The sequence below is a fragment of the Prinia subflava genome, chromosome 32, assembly GCF_021018805.1.
Source record: "Prinia subflava isolate CZ2003 ecotype Zambia chromosome 32, Cam_Psub_1.2, whole genome shotgun sequence".
In the NCBI taxonomy this organism is placed as follows: Eukaryota; Metazoa; Chordata; class Aves; order Passeriformes; family Cisticolidae; genus Prinia; species Prinia subflava.
The window spans coordinates 1056666-1072885 of record NC_086278.1 but is presented as its reverse complement, the minus strand read 5'-3'; the positions used below and the strand labels follow the sequence as shown (position 1 = coordinate 1072885).

At 56.5% G+C, this 16220-nt stretch overlaps 1 protein-coding gene across 2 annotated transcripts; it reads right to left on the bottom strand.

Annotated features, from left to right (window-relative positions):
- Positions 1 to 930: 930 nt before the first annotated feature.
- Positions 931 to 16184, bottom strand: STAMBP (STAM binding protein). Of its 2 annotated transcripts, none has more exons than XM_063420764.1 (10): positions 16030 to 16184; positions 13107 to 13332; positions 8506 to 8581; positions 7455 to 7550; positions 6466 to 6793; positions 5679 to 5803; positions 4824 to 4961; positions 2557 to 2669; positions 1844 to 1943; positions 931 to 1442 (listed from the first exon to the last, which is right to left on the bottom strand). In XM_063420764.1, the coding sequence occupies exons 2-10, from the start codon at positions 13316 to 13318 to the stop codon at positions 1386 to 1388; spliced, it is 1245 nt and encodes a 414-aa protein (XP_063276834.1). In that variant the 5' UTR covers positions 13319 to 13332; positions 16030 to 16184; the 3' UTR covers positions 931 to 1385. The 2 variants fall into 2 exon arrangements, with proteins under 2 accessions (XP_063276834.1, XP_063276835.1); XM_063420765.1 differs by having other exon boundaries at positions 13116 to 13332.
- Positions 16185 to 16220: the final 36 nt, after the last annotated feature.

Here is a 16220-nt window from a genome sequence, read left to right as displayed (position 1 = left end):
ACTCGGGAAAGGAGGGAGCAGCACTCGTCACGCAAACAAGCCCCGAAGGAAGGGACCCCACCCCACGGAGAGAGCTCCAAGAGGACGAGTGGCACAGGAGGCCCAGCCCGGATAATCCCATCCGTGTGTCTAAGGAGAGCTGCGGGGTGCCGGCTGTGCAGGCACAGACACAGGGACAGCGATGTTCGCGTGCCAGGGGGGAAGGCAGCTCCGGCCCCTTCCCCTCCCTGCCATGTGCCGACCATCCCATCCCGCTGGGATGTGGGGACTGGAGCATGGCACAGCTGCCTTCCACCTTGGAATGAGGGGATTGGAGCACGGCACAGCTGCCTTCCACCTTGGAATGAGGGGATTGGAGCACGGCACAGCTGCCTTCCACCTTGGAATGCTGCTGCTTCCCTCCCTCCGAGGCCGGGGGCTCGGCCTGGAGCTCGGGGAAGAAAAATCTGGGCTTGGCACCCGACTAAAGCACCTCGAGGAGGTCCCGCACAACAGCGACGTCACGGAGCGCTCGGGTTTGGCAAGGACAGGCTTCCTGCTGCTCTGGGATGTGCACAGCAATCAGGCACAGCGACCTGCGAGGATGGAAGTGGTGAAAGCTGCTGGAAATCCCATCCTGGAGTGGGATGGAAGTGGCCAAAGCTGCTGGAATTCCATCTCAGAGCGGTGATGGCAGCCAGGAGACCCAGCCCCTCCATGGTAACACCAGGGCATCCCCCAGCCAGGAAAAGGGATGAAGACATCCCTTTTAAAGCCCACACATCCCTCAGCACTGCTGGGATGCAGAGCAGGGCCACATCCAGGGATCTTCAGCCTGAAACACTGGAAGAGGATCCCAAAGGAGGCTGGGCCCTCTTCCCTCCCCAGGCAGACACACGAGTACCAGGAAGCAGCACTGAGCTTGTGTGGGGGTCACAGGGATCAGCAAGGTTTGATTTCAAATTGTAGGAAAGATTTATCTGCTCCTGGAAGCTGTGCTGAGACTGAGCAGCTCGGAACGAGGGACAAAACGGGGCATGGGTTAAACTGGGCAAGTCCCAAAAGCACTTGAAGAGGTTTCCACACCTCAGGGCTGCAGCAAGTCACAGAGAACCTCCCCAGGAGGCCGTTCAGGCTGTGGATTAGAGTTAAACAACTGCTTTAGTGTTGGCTTCTGTCTCTGAGCTCCCAGCTGGCTTCTCCCCACACCTGGAGCCCCTGCCAGCCCCACACCAGGCACTGAGGTTCCAGGGGCTCCTGCTGAGGGCAGGGATCCGATTCCACCGCGGGGGAGGGAGGGGAGGGATCGCTACACGGCAGAAATCATTTGCTACAGGAGAAGAACACCAATTCCCTAGGTCTAAAGGAAGGTGGGTGGTTCCTGTGAAGGGACAAGGCAAGAGGCTTTATCGGAGATCCATCAGCACCACGTCTCTTTCCACTATTGACACATGATTGCAGGTCTGGAAGAGATGAGAACAGGGGACAGGGCGTCATTCAGATGTTCTCACAGCTCAGGTGAGTCTCCTCCACCTCCCAGCACAGCCTGTCCCAGAACAGCCCTTGGATCCAGCTCCTTGTGTCACTCCAACTGCTGGCCCAGCCCGGTGCCACACAGCGACCACGACAGGCCCCAAACACAAATCCCCCCCTCAAACAGCCCTGGGCTGCTGCCTCACCTGCTCCTGCAGCCAGGAGCTCTGCAGCACCTTTCCAACACCTGGAAAATCCTGGGAGGCTCCTGCACCTCCACTCTGGGAATTGGAGAGCAGCCCCCAGTCACAGCCCAGCACCTCCGTGCAGATTTAATTCCAGTGCAGCCCCCAACACACCAAGCCCCTCCCCACAGCCCCAGGGGACTCACCGTGAACAGAGGGGGATCTTTGGGGTGTGGGTGGAAGCCCTTCTGCCGGCAGGACGAGATCTCCTCCAGGCCGTGATCCGTCAGCTTGAAAAACCCTGTCCTGGGGCAGAGGAACAGCAGCTCTGTCACTGGAGCCTCTGCAGGCCCAGCCACATCCCCGGGCACGCCTGGGGCTGCTCACCTCGAGCAGGGCAGAGACTGAGGCTGAGGGACCCCCCAGCTCCAGGGAAACTCCTGTCCCCAGCTCTGAACTCCCTGTCAGGGGTGGGCAACTCCTGCCCAGACAGCCCCTGCAAACAGCTCCAGTCACACCAGTGACATCCCACGGGAGCTGCCCAGTCACACCAGTGACATTCCACGGGAGCTGCCCAGTCACACCAGTGACATTCCACGGGAGCTGCCCAGTCACACCAGTGACATTCCACGGGAGCTGCCCAGTCACACCAGTGACATTCCACGGGAGCTGCCCAGTCACACCAGTGACATTCCACAGGAGCTGCCCAGTGACACCAGTGACATTCCACTGGAGCTGCCCAGTGACACCAGTGACATCCCACGGGAGCTGCCCAGTCACACCAGTGACATTCCACGGGAGCTGCCCAGTGACACCAGTGACATTCCACGGCCAGGAATCTGAGAGGGGAAGGGTGTGGCTGCCAGCCCAGGCAGAGGGAAAAGCCTCCCCAGCCCCCACCCGTGGGATCCACACTCACTCCTGGTATTTGGGAGAGCACACGATGGCGATGGACTCTGGCAGCATCATCTGGTAGGAGCAGTGGGTGTGCAGGTCCACGCTGGACAGGAAGGCGGTCTGGGTGGGGTGGGTCTGCAGCAGGGACACAGGGACAGCACTTACAGCAGGCTGGGAAAATCCTCCCCAGGGATTGTGTCTGCCGAGGGAGCCTTGTGGCAGAGGACACACAGCTCCTTGCAGGGCACAGGGGACACGCCTGGGGTGTAATTCATGGAATTGTGGAGTGGTTTGGGGGGACATCAAAGCTCATCCAGTGCCACCCCAGCCATGGGCAGGGACACCTCCACTGTCCTGTCCAACCTGGCTCTGGGCACTTCCAGGCATCCAGGGGCAGCCACAGCTTCTCTGGGAATTCCACCCCAGGCCCTCTCCACCCTCACAGGGTAGAATTCCTTCCCAATACCCCATCCAACCCTGCCTCTGGCAGTGGGAAACCATTCCCCCTTGTCCTATCACACTCCCTGCTTTGTCCTAAGTCCCTTCCACCTCTCTTGTAGCCCCTGGTTTTTTTCCCTAAGGATTGTCCTAGAACGTGTGCTCCTCTTTTCCATTTGGAGTTCCCTCCAAAAGGAGCTCTACGTTCCTGCCATGAAAAATCACACCTAGAAGCCACAACAATGTCCTTGCAGGGCACTTGTGCCTCTCAGGCCACTTCACACATTGCTGAAGTGCAGCTCCAGTGGTGCCACAGCACTCCAGGATATCACATTCCATGGAGGATATCACATTCCATGGAGGGCTGTACAACCCCTGACAGGCACCTCAGCTCCTGCTGATAACCTCTCACTCCTTTTGCTGCTTGGGTTTGGTTTTTCGTTTTTTGCCAAGACCAGCAGGAGTGTCAAAGGAATTCCAGCGGGTCCCTGAATGTGGCAGGATAGTGGATAAATAAATACATTAAAATGTCCAATTGTCTGTGCATAGGTAGTGACTGCTGTGTGTTACATGTAAGACAGCCTTACACTGGCTTTTGTTGTTACCTGCATTGTGTTTTGTAAGGAACTTATTGTAGTGAAACGGTTATAACAGCCTTGAGTGACATTTTAATCCACTGCCCTGCCTTAATAAGGTAGAGTAAATTCTAGTTAAATATGTTAGCTTGTGTGTGAGGAAATAAATACATATATAAATACATATAGAGAAAAAAATTGAATACAGATGTGAGTGTATTGGTCTCAGTAATACTGTACAGTGCCATGCATAAATCAAAGGTATGTACAATTTATATATTTAGTTCCTGATCCATCATCTAGGATATAGGGTCTCTTTCTTGTGCAGATTGATAACTAAGGCAACTTTCACAGTCATCTCAAGCAGAACTGGCTAACCTGGGTTCTGAAACTGAGTAGCTCTTTGAAATCCTGTGTGCTTTTAAAAGAGCCCAACAGAAACAGCTTTATCAAAATCCCTCTGTGGATAAATCACTGCAGAGGTGGCCCTGGAGCAGACCCTGCATGGAGCAGCAGCATTTCCTTGCCCAAGCCCTCAGGCAGCTGCTGCTTTCGAGAGATTTACTCAGCTTTGCTTGGCACAGATCCACTGCCAAAGGCTCCTGGGGACAGCCAGCAGCGAGGGAGGAGCCTGCAGCTGGCACAGCTCACAGCAGAGCAGCACAGGGCTGCACAGGGACAGGGACACTGCACGGGAGATGTGTCCCACTGGGAGAGGAGCTGGGGTGCCCCCACAGAGCCACCAGAGTCGGCTTTGAGCTGGAGGAAACACGAGCTTCATGTCCAAGATCTCACTTCCAGAGAATCCCAGAATGGGTTGGGAGGGACCTTAAAACCCACCCAGTGCCACCCCTGCCATGGCAGGGACACCTCCCACTGTCCCAGGCTGCTCCAAGCCCTGTCCAGCCTGGCCTTGGGCACTGCCAGGGCTCCAGGGGCAGCCACAGCTGCTCTGGGCACCCTGTGCCTCCCCACCCTTGCAGGGAAGAGTTTCTTCCCAAGATCTCATCTAAACCTTTCCTCCCTCCCCTTTTAAAGGGTTTGATGCTTTAGGAAGGGACCCAAACACTAACCAGGCCTGGATTTCTCCATCAGAGAAATGAGTAGTGAAGGAGACTGTACCAGAGAGAGAAACCCAGCCAGAGACAGAAACCCAGCCAGAGGCTGCTGGCCATTCCCTGCCATCTCCTGCAGCAGCTTCTCCTCCATCCCACTGCTCCACCAGCCCTTCCCCTGGGGCTGGAGGCCAGGGGAGTGCCAGGGGAAGGAGACTCACGTGGATCCAGCCCAGGGTGACGAGGCCGTGCTGGTCCTGGATGACGAAGAGCTCCTCCTCGTTCTCCGTGGTGCAGGAGTCGGGGCCTCCCAGCTGCTTGGGGACGATGACGTGGGTGATAGTGAACTCGTTCCTCATCTGCAAGGCAGTGGCAGCACAGGAGGCTGTAACCCCCCCAGATGTGAGGGAATTTCCTACGCCTTGGAACAAGCCCATGGATGCATCTCCCACCCATCTGCAGGTGCAGCTCCAAGTTACTGACACAGGAGTTGCAGGATTTGCTTCCCATTTCATTCTCCCTGCTGTGCAGAGCACCCACAGGAGCTCAGAGAAGTTCTGGACACCCCCCAAACCAAGCTCTAAAGGGAGAGTGCCTCATCCCTAAACCATCCCCAGTGCCTGGAAGCAGCTGGACTGCAGGAAGTTTGCTACATCAAACAACTTCGTCTCAAAGCAAACTTCTGGGAGTGACTCAGGGCAGATGGGCTGGAGCTGCCAACAAAACCTGGGCACGCAAAGTCTGGGGGAGAACAGTGTCCTGTCAGCCTCGCCTGCGTGAGGGCCACCAGCTGGGACACCCAAAGGACAAGTGCCTGGAGCTGCCTGCCACCAGGAATGTCACCCATGGGAGAGAAGAGCTGAATGGGGACTCGGGCTGGCCCCTCACTCAGGGTGGGGAAACCCTAACCTGAAAACGAGGGAAGGGAGAGGCATCCCTAACACGTGGAAGCCTGACACCACACTGGAGAATTCCAGGACAAAAATCAAGGTCCTTGAGCCACTTCCAAAGCCGTGGCACGGTGACAAACAGTCCCTGTGCCACTCCTGGGGTCTCCATTGGGGCTGTCCCCTCACCAGCTTCCCGCAGAGGATCCCGCAGGTCTCCACGCCCCGCACGGTGTTGGCATCGGCCAGCTGCAGGAACTTGTGGCACAGCTCCCTGGGGACAATGACCTGGCGGAGGACATCCACACCTGCATCTGCGGGGAGCAGGGGAGCACAGAGAGCACAGAGTCAGGAATGCTGCAGAAATGGTCCCTCAGGGCAGGATCTGAGGGGATGGAACGGAGAAAATCCACCTGGGAAGATAAAGTCCCTTTCCAGTGGCGGGCTCAGGGAAATGTGTCACTGTGACACTTGATAAAGGACAGGCACCACCTCTCTCACAACAGGGAAAGGGGGAGGATCCTCTAGCAGGGGGTCAAAATGAGTGTTTTGTTAGCAAAAACGAAACCATTCACCCTTAGAAAATGTTATGTAAAGCAGGACATGTCACTGGGCAAGACTCAGCCATTGGACTTGTCTGAATTAGTATTGTGGAACTATATTTAGAGGAATTTGGTCAGAAGGAGGATTAAATCAGCCCAGGCAGGAGCTAAACCCTAATCTCCTTGATTTGGATCAATGAAAGGCAAACAGGCTGCAGACCCTGGAACAGCAGAGAGGCTGGAAAAGCAGGGAGCCACATTCCCAAGAGGAAAGAGCTCTCCCCAGCCCTGTGAGTGCCCACTGGACAACATGCAGCTGTCTCAGGAGAGCAAACCCCCAGGAGAGATGGAGCCACGACCAGGGAATTCCAGAGAAAGTGGCCGTGTTTGGCACAGCCCCAGCAGGGGGAAGGGATGCTCCAAGAGGTACTAACTGTTCTCTGTGCTCCCCAAAGCACTGGGCTTCAAAGATCTGTCCACAACAGGAGGCTTGCACGGGACAGTCCCCGCTGATGGACTTGCTGGGTGAACTGGAGAGACTGGAACCTTTGGAATTAAAGCTGTGGGGGGCTTTTCCATGCCAGGGATGAGGGGTCCATCCATAGACTCTGGCTCTGGCTTTCCAAACTCCTGCACTATCCTCAGGCGCTCCTTTTCCAGCTCCTGCCGCCGGATCATCTCCTCGAAGGCGTGGAACTGCTCCTGCTCTGCCTGCTGCTGCTTCATCAGGGCTACCCGAGTCTTCTCCTCCTCCAGCTGTTGCTGCAAAGCCAAAGTGTGTGCAGATCACTCTTTCTCCTCCTGTTGCAAGGAGGAACACGCCCAAGGACAGGAGCAGAGGGAGGGACAGCAGCCCCGGGCAGAACACAAAGCCTCTGCAGACCCCCAGCCATTCCCAAGTTATTCCCAAAGGCCACCAGCAAACAGCATTTTCTGCAAGGAAACTTCAGCTTGCAGGGCACAGATCCAGAGCCAGCTGGACCAAGGGCAGGAAAACCACAGCTTTACCCTCCCTCTTCCATGGAATTACAATCCCAGGTTGATTTCCCTCTGTCCTGTCTCTAAAGTTACACTCGTCCAGAGCAGAACTGGCTGCAGAGGTGGCAGCGGTGTCTGCTTTGCCCACACAGCCCCAGATCCTTGCCCACGCTGAGTTTCTGGACTGTAAGACCTGAGTGTGGTGTTGGGACAGAGAGAACAAACCAGGCAAACAGCCCCAGCTCGGGCTGGCTCGGGATGCACAGGGAGCAGAGCCAGGGACACCTCTGAGAGTCACCCACAGGGACAGCAGGGACCAAACACGGAGAAAGCTGAGGGCACCCAGACTGGATATTCCCGAGCAGCCAGGGAGCCCTGGAGCTTCTGAACCCTGAGAGGCTGAGGGGCTCCTGGGGAGCACAGGCTCCAGTCCCCTGTCACTCACCTCCTGCTCCTTGTACTTAGCATAGTCCTTGGCGTACCTCTTTAGCAGCTCCTCCTTGAGCTCTTCGGCTCGGGGAAACGCTACCTCCTTCAGTTTCTAGGAAGGAAACACAGCATCCGTGTGGGGCAGCCCCAAGGCAAGGAAAATGAAACCTGAGCAGCTCAGGAGTCCAAAAACCACCACCAAAATCATCAAACAAGAGCTCAGGCATTGCTGTTCTTTCCTCTTCTGGTCAGCACTAGTCAGCGGAGCTGCAGCTTCGTGTGGCTGTGAGGAATGTCCAAGGATTCCCTGGAAAATCTTTGCTTTGGACATCCAGCCACCCCTTATTGTCTTTAAAAAGCAGGAAGTTGAACAGGGAAGAAAGGACAGCCCAGTGCTCAACAGGAGGTAAACTGGACACCACAGCCAGTCCAGTGCAAGTGCAATGGGGTGAGAGCCCCTCAAACTGTAACTCAGAGAATCATGGAATTGTTTAGGTGGAAAACACCTCCAAGATCACAGAGTTCAACCATTCCCCCAGCGCTGCCATGTCCACCACTAATCCATGTCCTCAGGTGTTCTGAAAAACTTCCAGGGATGGTGGAAGCTGTTGCCAGGACTGGACAGTGTTTTTGGAGAAGAAATTTTCTCAATATCCAACTTAAGCCTCCTCTGGTGCAACGTGAGGCCGTTTCCCCTTATCCTGTCCCTGTTCCCTGGGAGCAGAGCCCGACCCCTCCGGCTGCCCCCTCCTGTCAGGAGTTGTGCAGAGCCACAAGGTCCCCCCTGATCCCCCTTTTCTCCCTCTGAGCCCCTTTCCCAGCTCCCCCAGCCACTCCTGGGGCTCCAGCCCCTTCCCCAGCTCCATTCCCATCTCTGGACACGCTCCAGTCCCACAATGGCTTTCCTGGAGAGAGGAGCCCAGAACTGAACTCCCAAGGGCTCAGAACTGCCTGGCCAAGCCAAGGCCTCTCAGCATTTGTGTGACCACTCATCCCAGAGCCACGGAAGCCCCAGGCTGATGGCACTGACCCCATTCCCATCCCAGAGCTGCACTGCCCCCACTTACTTTGACTGTCTCCCTTTTCTCGGGAATGACAGCGCTTTTGTAATCGCGGTGCTGCGGCAGCTTCTCGATGAAGAGCCTGAAAAAACGGGACAGAAGCTGCAGCTCAGGACAGTCAGTGATGTTCTGGGGGATCCCTGTGCTCCCTCCCAGGGCAGTCTGTCTGTCTGCAGGAACCCTCCATCCCAAAACAGCCCCTGGAGCTCTGCACAGCACTCGGATCTCACTCAGTCCCAAGGGAGAGACTCACACAGGTTTTCCTTCCACCTGGAGGTGATCCTCAGGGATAAACACATTTGTTCTGAAGAGAACCATTAATAACCTGCTCTGAACCACCAAGGGCACAGCGGTGACTCAGGAAGGCACTCGGGCACCTGCTCACACCTGAGAGCATCCCAGGATTCCAGCTCAAGGACTCAGCTGACTCAGAGCTCCCTGTCCTTCCTCACAGAGGGACAGAGAGTTTGTCAGGATGGGAAATTAACTCAGACCTGGGCCAGGGAAAACTTGCAGGTGAGCTAAAAGCAAGTTCCCAAGAGCCCCAGCTGCTGCAGCAGGAGCCTTTGGGCTCTGCACCCCAGGTATTCCAGGCAGGAGGGAGAATTCTGTGCTGGCTTTGGGGAGGGAAAACAAGACCGAGCTCAGCATCATCCCACTCAGCTGCCACTGTCCCAGGCTGCTCCCAGCCCCACCCAGCCTGGCCTGGGACACTTCCAGGGACCCAGGGGCAGCCACAGCTGCTGTGGGCACCCTGTGCCAGGGCCTGCCCACCCTCCCAGGGAAGAGCTTCTTTCTAACATCCAATCTCAAACTTTGCTGTTCTTCCTTGTCCTGTCACTGCCCAGGTAAAAAAGTCCCTCTTCTCTTTTTTAGAAGCCCCCTTTAAGTGCTGGAAGGCCACAGTGAGATCCTTCCACAGAGTTCTACAAGGAGAAAATCTCACAAACAAGGGGCAGTTCACTCTGGCTCAGCTCTCTGAGGCTCCCCAGGCTTGGGACATCTTGAGTTCATCTGTGACCAAGTCCCCAGCACTGACAGAGTGCTCAGGCTGAGCTCAGGCTGAGCTTAGCCAGGCCTTTCTCTCCTGCAAGTGGAGCTTTGCTGGCTCTGGGCATCCACAAAACTTTGAGGGTAACCCAAAATCCCTGCCCTGCTTCAGCACCCACAGGAGGATGTTCCAGCTGCTTTGAAGAGCAGCCCCCTGCCCAGGCACAGGGAATAAGGGAACAGACCATGCCACAGAGAGCAGAACAAACCAACCAAGCAAAGCCACGCAGGAAAAACTCGGGCACAGAAACTGAGAAACCTCTGTGTGTGCAGTAAACAAACCCAGCTGCTCCACGCCCTCGGGGACAAGGAAGGACTTTTTGTCTCCCTGAATTCTCCCGGTGAGGCTGCAGGATCAGCAGAGCCAGGGCACAGCCTGGAGCCCTGCAGAGGCCGTGGCTCCCTCCCAAAGCCCCGGCGAGGTCCCCGCTCCCAGCTGGGGGTGTGAAGTAGGTCACTGTGCCGAGGAGACACAACAAGGCCCCAGCGCTGCCAGCAGCTCGGAGATTCAAATGGAAGGGATTAATTAGGAAGAATTAAGAGCAGATGCTGGCCTGGGCACGACAGAAAAACCAGCAGAGACAGCTGGGTTTCCACAAGTCAGGAAGCAGGGAAAAAAGTGGGCAGGAGGATGAGAGGAGGGCTCAGGCAGCCAGAGGAGAACGCCAGGGCAGGAGCTGGGAGGGGGCAGAGAAGGGCTGGAACAGCTCATGTTTCCCATGCACAGCCCTGCTGATGCCTGGCAAGACCAAAACCTCCCAGGGCCACGAGTTTTGGGCTGGTTCAAACCCCTGCCTGCTCCTGAGCCCAGCAGCAGCTGTTTGGCACTGAGCAGCCACAGCCAGGACTATTTTTAAGCCCAGCTCTGGTGCCCAGGCCAAGCCAGTGGCTCTCGAGGCCCTTGGGACACCCCCATGAGTCCCTGGAGCTGATCCAAGCAAGCTGAGGAGCCCCAACATTACAGAAAAGTTGTGTCTTATTACTTTTTTCTTTCTTATTTGGCTTTACCAAATTAACCCGAGGTGATTCAAGGAAAACACCCATGCAGATCCAGGCAGGAGGAGCTGCTCAGGACCACAGGCAAGGAAAGACTTGCAAAGTGACAGGACACGTGTTAAAAATCCCGGAGATAGTCACAGAATCATGGAATGGCTGGGATGGGAAGGGACCTCAAAGCTCTTCCCATCCTACCCCTGCCATGGCAGGGACACCTCCCTCTATCCCAGGGTGCTCCAGCCTGGCCTTGGGCACTTCCAGGGATCCAGGGGCAGCCACAGCTTCTCTGGGAATTCCATCCCAGCCCCTCTCCACCCTCACAGGGAAGATTTCCTTCCCAATATTCCATCCATCCCTGCCCCCTGTCAGTTTAAAACCATCCCCCCTTGGCCAGGCACTCTCTGCCTGTGTAAAAAGTTCCTCTCCCTCCTTTTTATAACCCCTCTTTGGGCAGCAGAAGGGACTCTCAGGTCTCCCCAGGGTTTTTGCTCTCCAGACTGGACACCCCCAGCTCCCCCAGCCTGGCCCCACTCCCAGGAAAGGGAGAAGGAGCAAACCCACGAGAGGCTGCAGTGAACTGGCGCTGCCTCCTGGGGCTCTCTGGATGAGGACACCCAGAAAACATCAAAACTACTGCTCGAGCTCCATCCTCACTGGAAGAAATAACAGTGGCACTAAGCTGCTGTGTTTGGACAGCCCCGGGCAGGAGCTCACGTTCGTCAGCACTGCAGGAACCCCACCAGGGGAAGGTTTTCCGTCAGCCCAGGCTGGAAATGCCAGGGGAACGGTTTGAAAGCTGCTGGGAACACAAGCCAGCACCTCTGGCTGCTACAATGAAACAGCCTGGGCTCGTTTGTTTAGTTAAACAGCTTCTCCTTCGGCCCCAGCTGCGTAACAGGCCTGGAAGGCTTCCCGAAGGTTTTACACTCCCCAGCTCCCCGTGCAGCCTCCCAGGCCCTCGCCACCATGCCCATAAAAGCTCAGGAAGTTTGAGGCGGGGAGGAAAGCTAATCAGAGAAAAATGTGTTGGGTTTAAGGGGCAGCAACCCTGCACATGGGGGCAGGGAGGGAAAATGCCCGCAGAGATGCCAACCCTATTTTGGGTGAGTGGGGAGAGTGGGCACAGCACAGCCACACACCAGTGGCACTGGGAGGGAAAGCAGATTTAGGGAAAAAAGCCCCACAGGAACAGGACACTGCGTTGCTGAGATCAGAGTTTTCATCCCTTGAAACACCCACAGGCACACAGCTGTGTTTGAGGGCGCTGGGTTCTGTTCCTGAGGTGTGAAAATAAATCCCTGAGCGGTCCCTGGTCCCAAAGGAGGAACTCCCTGCTGTGGAAGGATGTAGTAACCTCAGAGTAAAACAGGCTTCTCCTCTGAAGGTGGATTAGCAGAGGCAGCATAACCCAACCTTGATCCTTCCAGGCAGATACCACACACAAAAACCCCTGAGCACGGATTCCCTGCCCAGCCCTGGGACGTCACAGCCAACCTAGAGAGAAACTGAGGCCAGCTGAGGTGAGGAAACACCTGCAAACTTTGACCTACAGGCTGAGACAATCTCCTGCTGCTGCCAGGAGGCTCCAGAGGGACAGAGCGATCCAAGATCAGCCCGGATCCCAAGGAATTTCATTCCCATAATACCAATATCTCAAAGGGGTGTCAGACATGCTGCCAGACTCCTTCCATTGGTGCCCTGTGACAGGACAGGAGTGAGGGCCATAAACTAAACCATGAGAAGTTCAGCCTCAACAGGAGGAAGAAATTCTTTCCATGGAGGGTGGCAGAGCCCTGGAACTGCTGGAGTCTCCCTCTCTGGAGACATTCCAAACTCACCTGGACATGTCCCTGTGTCACCTGCTCCAGGTGACCCTGCCTGGCCAGGGGGGTGGACTGGATGATCTCCAAGCCAAACTTTTCTGGGATTATGGATTCTGGAAACTTTCACAAGCCAGCTGTGTCCATGGCTTTGTGCCTCACACCTTTCCTAGAACTGGTCAGTCAGAGCTGTACCTGTGGCTCTGTGCCTCACCTTTCCCACATCTGGTCAGAGCTGTACCTGTGACTCTGTGCCTCACCCCTCCCACATCTGGTCAGAGCTGTACCTGTGGCTTTGTGCCTCACCCCTCCCACATCTGGTCAGAGCTGTACCTGTGACTCTGTGCCTCACCCCTCCCACATCTGGTCAGAGCTGTACCTGTAGCTCTGTGCCTCACCTTTCCCACATCTGGTCAGAGCTGTACCTGTGGCTCTGTGCCTCACCTTTCCCACATCTGGTCAGAGCTGTATCCATGGCTCTGTGCCTCACCTTTCCCACATCTGGTCAGAGCTGTATCCATGGCTCTGTGCCTCACCCCTCCCACATCTGGTCAGAGCTGTATCCATGGCTTTGTGCCTCACCTTTCCCACATCTCCTGTCCAGTCCCCCCAGCTGTGGGGCCCTCAGGAGCAGAGCTCTGGCCATCACCCGGAGCTGTGGAGCTCTCCCCCCTCACCAAGGCCTCGGAGCGCCCGCAGCCGCCCTGCACGCCCTCCCCTCCCCAGCCCCGCAGCCCTTACGTGATGTACTTGTTGTAGAGGATGAAGGCGTGCTCCAGGTTGCCCTCCTCGCAGTACACGGTGGCCATGCGCAGCATCTCCACGCCCGAGCGGAAGTATCGGCGCGGGGGCACGTCCTCGCTCACCTCCACGCTGCTGCCCGCCTGGATCAGGCGCCGCACGCGCTCCTCGGGCGCCAGCGCCGCGCCGGGGCCCGCCATCGGCACACGCATGGGCGGGATGGGCTCTGCGGGAGGGAGGCACGGGGGTCAGAGCCCGCGGGGACGGGACAGAGCGCGGAACAGAACCGCGGGATAAGCACGGAATGGAACCATGGGACCAAACACAGAACGGAACCGCGGGACCGAGCACGGAACAGAACCGCGGGACCGAGCACAGAACAGAACCGTGGGACCGAGCATGGAACGGAACCGTGGGACAGAGCACAGAACGGAACCGCGGGACCAAGCACAGAACGGAACCGCGGGATAAGCACGGAATGGAACCATGGGACCGAGCACGGAATGGAACCGTGGGACCGAGCACGGAACGGAACCATGGGACCGAGCACGGAACGGAACCGTGGGACTGAGCGTGGAATGGAACCGCAGGACCGAGCACGGAATGACAGATATCACAGGATCAATCACGGATCAATCAGGAACCAATCACGGAATCAATCACAGAATCAATCATGGAACCAATCACGGAATCACAGAAATAACGGAATCACTGAATCACAGATATCACGGGATCAATCACAGATCAATCACAGATCAATCAGGAACCAATCATGGAATCAATCAGGAACCAATCACAGATCAATCAGGAAGCAATCAGGAAGCAATCAGGAACCAATCATAAACCAATCACGAACCAATCACGGAATCACAGAAATCGTGGAATCACTGAATCACAGATATCACGAAATCAATCACAGATCAATCAGGAACCAATCACGGAACCAATCAGGAACCAATCATGGAACCAATCACGGAATCAATCACAGAACCAACCACAGATCAATCAGGAACCAATCACGGAATCAATCACGGACCAATCATGGAACCAATCACGAACTAATCATGGAATCACAGAAATAACGGAATCACAGAAATAACGGAATCACTGAATCACAGATATCACGGAATCACTGAATCGCTAGGTTGGAAAAGACCTTTAAGACCATCGAGTCCAACCCATGTCCTCACACAACCTCAGCTAAACCACCCTGGCCCAACAGGATCCATCCCAAATCCATCCTGACCCAACAGGATCCATCCCAGATCCATCCTGGCCCAACAGGATCCATCCCAGATCCATCCTGACCCAACAGGATCCATCCCAAATCCATCCCAACCCAACAGGATCCATCCCAAATCCATCCTGACCCAACAGGATCCATCCCAAATCCATCCTGGCCCAACAGGATCCACCCAAATCCATCCCAAACCAACAGGATCTGTCCCAGATCCATCCTGACCCAACAGGATCCATCCCAACCCAACAGGATCTGTCCCAAATCCATCCTGACCCAACAGGATCCATCCTGGCCCAACAGGATGCATCCCAATCCCTCTCTGCCTGTGCTGTGGGAGGCTCTCCCATCACCTCAGGAATGCCCCACGACCTGATCCCTATGGGAATCACCACAGGCAGGAGCTGTGGATTCCTGGTGGAGGAAGCACCAGTGAGGGGCAGGGAGCCCAGAAATCCCAGAAATCCCCACCAGGCTCCTCCTCCTCCACCAAGAGCAGTTTTTGCTGGGCCAAGGGAAGGGTTGAACTCCCTGTGAAATCCCATTAATTTCCTAAAATTAAATTAAATTCCTAAAACATAAAAATATCCTCACTCCTGCGGGGCTGAGCTTTTGTGGACACCTTCCCATAACTACCCCTGAAATCTTCCAATAAATCTACTTTTATGTTACCTCCTCGCCCAAAATCATCTCCAGCCTCATTTCCACATTGAAAAAAAGACAACAATTGTTGTGGCCACCCAGAAGGGACCCACCAGAGCTGCCACAGGAATCACTGAGTGCCAGAAATGGCTGAGGGGAGGGAGAGGCCCCCAGCACAGCCTGGGGGAGGAGGGGAGCCCGTCCTGGGGTTACCCAGAGCAGGATCTCCTTCCTGAGGGCCACAGAGCTGTGTTTCCCTGCAGGAGCCTCTTCTCCTGTGGGATCCAGCTCTGCCTGAGGCTCCTGGGCCAAAATCCTTCGGGATGTGACAGCCACAGCTCGAGGGGGCTTCAGCTGCTCCCCCACGCCAGAGGTCTGAGTGTCCTCCTCAAAATAATCCCTGCCACGTCTCACGGTCCTTTTCTCTCCGGGAGAACAGACCCAGCCACACCCTGGAACCCTCCAGGATCCCACAGCACCCCTCAGAATAAAGTGCTCAAATCACTCCCCTCTCAAGCTGCACCCCCAAACTCCAGACCCTTCCCAGCTCAGCAGGGGAGAGGGCGACCCCTCCCCAAAATCCGAGTCCTAAAGGGAGAGCAGGGCAGAGCCCCGCACTGCCAGTGCCCCCAGGCACCCCCAAACCTTCCCTGTACCACAACAGGAGCCCCTCACCAAAGCCCCCGCCCCGCACAGCAGGGCGAGGGGAGCCCCAGGACGAACCCCCTGTCCTGAGGGGAAACAGCTCCCAGCGCCCAGCCCTGAGAAGATCGCCCTTCCCAAGGCGAGGGTCGCGAATCCCCACGGAGGGATTCCCGTTCCTAAAGTGAATATCCCCCTCCGGAGCCCTGCCCCTTCTCCCGGAGGATTCCAGACTCCTGGAGGATTCCAGACCCCCCCTAACCATACGAGACCCTCCGGCCCCCCAGCGCAGCCCTCCGCCTCTCAGGAGAGGTCGGGACCGCCTGAAGCCGCCCCGAGGCTCGGAGCTGCCCCAGCAGAGGCCGGGAGCCGCCATCCCGCAGGGCCCTCCCCAGCCCTGACCTGGCGCCCGCGGTTCCCGCTCGGCACTTCCGGGTTCTTCCCCACCAGATCCGCGGGAGCGCCCCGCCTCACTTCCGGCAGCCAATCAGAAGCCGCCACGACATCCGGGTATGTGGTACACACCACCCACTTCCGGCCCGGTGCGCAGCACCTTCCGCTCCCTCAGCGGAACGTCGTGCGTCATGACGTCA

Excerpts from the sequence above, each read along its gene's own strand:
- STAMBP (XM_063420764.1), bottom strand. The coding sequence starts at position 13,318 with ATGCGTGTGCCGATGGCGGGCCCCGGCGCGGCGCTGGCGCCCGAGGAG. Across the intron at positions 4,962-5,678 it reads GGATCCTCTGCGGGAAGCTG|ATGAGGAACGAGTTCACTAT; the intron begins GTGAGGGGACAG and ends ACTGCCTTGCAG. Across the intron at positions 2,670-4,823 it reads TCACCCTGGGCTGGATCCAC|ACCCACCCCACCCAGACCGC; the intron begins GTGAGTCTCCTT and ends TCCCTGCTGCAG.